Source organism: Oxyura jamaicensis, chromosome Z (genome assembly GCF_011077185.1).
Source record: "Oxyura jamaicensis isolate SHBP4307 breed ruddy duck chromosome Z, BPBGC_Ojam_1.0, whole genome shotgun sequence".
Classification (NCBI taxonomy): domain Eukaryota; kingdom Metazoa; phylum Chordata; class Aves; order Anseriformes; family Anatidae; genus Oxyura; species Oxyura jamaicensis.
The window spans coordinates 25,331,097-25,336,010 of NC_048926.1; the positions used below are offsets into that span (position 1 = coordinate 25,331,097).

General features: G+C 49.9%; 1 protein-coding gene across 1 annotated transcript in view; it reads left to right on the plus strand.

The window, feature by feature from the left end:
* The first annotated feature begins 282 nt into the window (after positions 1 to 282).
* OTP (orthopedia homeobox) overlaps positions 283 to 4,914 on the plus strand; it is a 5,841-nt gene continuing 1,209 nt past the window's right edge. The window contains exons 1-2 of the mRNA XM_035309304.1: positions 283 to 319; positions 1,249 to 1,658. Coding sequence (XP_035165195.1) covers positions 283 to 319; positions 1,249 to 1,658 — 447 coding nt within the window. The remainder of the gene's footprint in view (positions 320 to 1,248; positions 1,659 to 4,914) is intronic.

Here is a 4,914-nt window from a genome sequence, read left to right on the forward strand (position 1 = left end):
ACGGGCGGGCGGAGCGCCGCCCTCCCGGCGCTGACATTTGCAGGCTGCCCTCCTGATTGGTCCCTGCGCCGAGCTGCTCACGGGTTCATTGAAGTGTTAAGCACCTCCCCGTCTCTCTAAAGGACATTATAATGCAAGAGACCCCCTTTTTAACCACACACCGAATTTTCTTTCATTTAGGCGATCTGTATATATCTATATCTTATATCTTATATCTATTTTAAATAACTTAAGGCCGCTAAAATTTGGGGGGGAACAGCCTTCGCCCTGGAGCGGTGCGCGATGCTGTCTCACGCCGACCTCCTGGACGCCCGTCTCGGTGAGTTTCCCCCAGCACCCCCCCGCCCCGCGGCGGCTGCACCGGCGGCGGCGGCGAGCGAGGAGGAAGCCGGGGCAGGAAATTGACAATTTGTTCCTTATTTTACCTTAATGCGATCTAAATGGGCTAATTCCTTTAAAAGTAATTGTACTGTATTAAAGTTTAATTTGATTTAACATCGTCTTTAAAAAAAAAAAAAAAGAGAGCGAGGGAGACCTGCGGAGTGCGTAGACCTACAGCGAGTTGTGGATCATTTAATTTCTTTTTCCCTGTTTTTATACACATACCTATACATTATTGCGATTATGATTAGTATTATTATTATTTTAGGACAGATGAGCTCGATGGTATTTACGAAGGAGTTCGGGGTGGCCTTTTCCTGCTTGCCTGCTCTCATTCTTCTCTCTTTTCTTTCTTTAAAAAAATGAGAGAGAGGGGAAAAAAAGAAATACCTTTATCTACTTATTTATGGTTATTCATGCGCTGGTTTGGAGTAGCGGAGGGAGGAGAGGGGAAAGGTGGCCAGGCTGACCGACGTCCCGGCACATCTGTCGGGGAGGTGAAGCTGCCGGCAGCGGGGCGGCGGGGGTCTCATTTCTTTCTCTCTGTCCCTTCCTTTCTTCCACCAGCTTGGAAAGCCCCAAGCCGAGCCCGGCAAAACTTGCCCTCCCCCCGCTCCCCTCCCTTCGTCGTGTTAGGGGAGGCCCGGCGGGGAGTTGGTTATTTAAGGGGATGAGGGGCGGCTCGCCCTAAAGTTTTCTCTCCCACTCCGAGTCTCGCCGGGCCGGGGGCTGGGGCTGGGGCTGGGGCTGGATGCCTCTCGCCGGCTCGGCGCGCTGGAAAGCGGCTCCGATGGACACCGGCGGGGCTGAGCCCGAGGCGGCCTGCCCGGCTGCAGGGAAGTGACCGCGCCTCGTTTGCTTCTGCAGGGATGAAAGATGCGGCCGAGCTGCTGGGACACCGGGAGGCGGTGAAGTGTCGGCTGGGCGTAGGGGGCTCGGATCCGGGGGGACACCCGGGAGATATGGCCCCCAACTCGGACACGGTGGAAGGGACCACCCTGCTGCCGGGGGAGGACATCACCACGGTGGGATCCAACCCCAGCTCCTTAGCCGTCAGCGCCAAAGACCCCGACAAGCAGCAAGGCCAGCAGGGCGGCCAGAACCCCAGCCAGGCTGGGCAGCAGCAGGGGCAGCAGAAGCAGAAGCGGCACCGCACCCGCTTCACGCCGGCGCAGCTCAACGAGCTGGAGAGGAGCTTCGCCAAGACCCACTATCCGGACATCTTCATGCGGGAGGAGCTGGCCTTGCGCATCGGCCTCACCGAGTCCCGGGTGCAGGTATGAGCAGCTCCCCACCCCTCCAAAAAAACTCAACTCCAACCCCTCCGCGCAACGCCCGCCCCCGCTGGTCCCTTACCCGCGGGCGCCCGGCGATGCCCGGGCTGGCTCCAGGAGGGGGGGGGGGGGGGATGGGGAGGGGGAAAGGGGGGGAGGGAGGAGGGTGTGCGTGGGGTTCTCCCCCAAAGCTCGGTCGAGGAAAGCTGTCCCTGAACGCAACAGTTTGGGCAGAAAATCTCGAACCGCGCTGACTCCGGCCCCTTCCCGCACGCGAAACCAGCGCTGTCCCTGCCCGAGGGAGGAGGCGCCGGGGACTCTGCACCCCGGGGCGCCCCCTCGCCCCCCTGCACCCACCCGCATCGCCGTGGTCCCAAGCGGGGCGCGGGTGGAGCCGCCCCCTCCCCGCAGCCCACGCGTGGGCTCGGAGCGGGGCAGCAGACAGCGAGGGGAGGGGAGGCAGGGTTTCTGCGGCAGGTCCGCGGTAAGGAGCGAGCCCGCAGAGCCAGGGCATCGCCGCGGTTTGCCGATGCCGGTGCCCGGCGGAGGCGAGGCCGCGCTCCCGCCCCCGTTCCCGTTCCCCGTCCGCCCCCCCGGGGCTGCTGTCCGGGGTCCTGGCCACGCCGCCCCTCTCCGGAGGGCTGAGGGCAGCGGGGCTGCGGGGAGAGGGCACCTGCATCCAGGCGGTTGTGTCCGGAATCGGAGTCCAGCCCCGCTTTCGGTGTCAGGTACGGCGGTGGAGGCGAGTAGGGTGCATTTCCCACCGGGGTGTATTTCCTCCGTCCTGCCTAAAGCCCGTGCTTACACGAACACGCGCATGCACGCGAGGATGCACACGTAAGAGACCGTTTTGCCCCGCAGACTGGGGAGACATTTGGGGAAGGGAGAGATGGATCTCGCTGCCGGACCACTCAGGTGCGAGATTTGCGGGCTGTATTAGCGTCTGCTCGCCTTGAGCCTCGCCAGAGGCACGGAAACGCGTACAAAGATGCGCTGGGGATGCGCTCGGAGCCGCGCACCGGCAGCGCCGCCGCGCTTTGCCGGAGCCGGAGCTCAAAATCTCCCTCAGCGAGCCCGGGCTCCTCGGCTAAACACAGGCACGCTGACAAAAATGCCTGAGCAGAAACCACCCCCGCTCCCGAATGTGACAGCAAATGCACGTCTGCTTTTAAAAAGTAAAACAGTTTGACCCAGCCTACACGGGACTGTAATTAGTTTAAATTAAGAAAGAAATTAGATTCACAAATAAAATATAATTGGACAACTGACTCTACGAAAAAAAAAAGAAAAAGAAAACGAGGTCTATTAAACTTTATTGGGTTTCCCAAAGGTTAATGATACCAATTTCAATATTAGGAGTGTGGTAAATGAAGTAAAATATAAAATATAAAATGGAAATAGTTATTTTCTAACAGCACATCAAAGAAATTCGTAGGAAGAAAGACAAAGTGTTTTAATGGTCTCAGCATAATCTTAAACCGATGATAATAGCTCGAAACTGCTGATAAAAACAGTTTAATAGAGTGGCAATTTAAATATTTTTTACAATAATGTTCTGTAGTTTAAAAAGTAATCAGATCAACATAACCTTCTTAATTAACACTTCAAAATGATTAACATTATGTAATCTAGTGCAAAATAATTTATGTAAAATGTATTTACTTCACAATCTACTGTATCACTGCTCCTTGACCAAATTTAAATTAAATAGTAATTGGTTTATGTTCTTATACGAGTACTTTATAGTTTTCTTTATAGTTAACAGATTGCCTACACATTCCTTGCAGTACGAGGGCTCCACGCTGATTAAGAAGTGATCTAAATAGTTAATTTATAGCGGCTGTATATGTTTTTAAGGGTTTTAGATGCTAGGATAAATTACCTCTTCCCTCGTCTTAGATCTGTATTTAATGTATATGATACATTTAAATAATTATTAAAGCGGCTGGTGCTTAAACGGGAGTCCAATTCCATGTCTGATATTGCTCTGCTTTTCAGGCTGGTGTAATAAAACCATTCTTTTTATAGCATGCCATTATTAGAAACCAATTTCAGAATTATTTATAACCTGGAATGGCTTATTAAGCAGCAATGCGAGAATCATGCAAATTATGCGATCAAATGCAATATAATAAGCATAATCATTAGTCTCTAGCACGGATTAATTAACTTTCAATATTTTATTTACATAAAAACCAAATCAGTGAAATAACTTCTGCACAGTCAGGCTTGCCTTTCAATATTTTATACGAACAAAAATAATGTGCTGTAATTCCATTGACCGTGTCCCCCACAATGGTCCCGTCACCTGCCATGTCTTAATAGGGGACAAGCTGAGAGTATTTTCTAGTTTTCTAATGGAATGAGAAATTGCATTTTCTTCCTCTCCCAGCACTATTAAAGTGTAATGAATTCGGCCCAGAGTTCACGGCTGGCTGATCGAAATGAACCTGAGATCTGAGCTTTAATACAGCTCTCCAGATTTCCTACCAAATCTTCACATTAATCATCCGCTGGATTCCAATGAGATCTTCATAAAGCTTTGGCTCCTGGAAAGAAAAAAAAAAAAAGGAAAAAAAAAAGAAAAGGAAAAAAAAAAGCAGGAAAAGTGATATTCTCTCCCCTTCTCTATTTCTAACACATTTATAGCTGGGGAATTAAACGGGTTATATATTTTAAAATACATTTACAGTATGTCTATATTACTGTAACAGCGGTTATCATCAAGGTAGATTTTTAGATTCCAACGTCCATTAGATTGTCACTGTTGTATTAACAATTTCCAGGTGATAGTTGCATTTTTAAAGGAGTCCAAAGTTGCCAAATGCTCGTGGCTAATATATTTCTAGAGTTGTCATGTGTGCATTTTCAAAATCTCCCCCAGGTTTTCTCTGCATTTTAATCTGTCATGCACTAGTTTTCATCTGGAAACATTCACATTTTAAAAGCATATGCAGTACAGCTATGAACTGAGGCGATCAGACCTGATGGAGATTCTTTACAACACCAGTAAACCATGAAACATAAAAGATTTTGTAGCCGCAATTTAACTATTAACCCTAAAACATAATTGAACACGATTTTTCGATTATTCATATAACATTTAGTTCCTTAACAGCTGTTCATTCCCGCTAATGGGTGCGGGCATTTCTCAGCGCAGGTATCTAGCATTAAACTAGAAACTCCAGCAGATCGGGGGACAGTAGCGCTCCTCCGGATTTCAAGCAGATTACTTTTTTATTTTTTCTCCCCCCCCCCG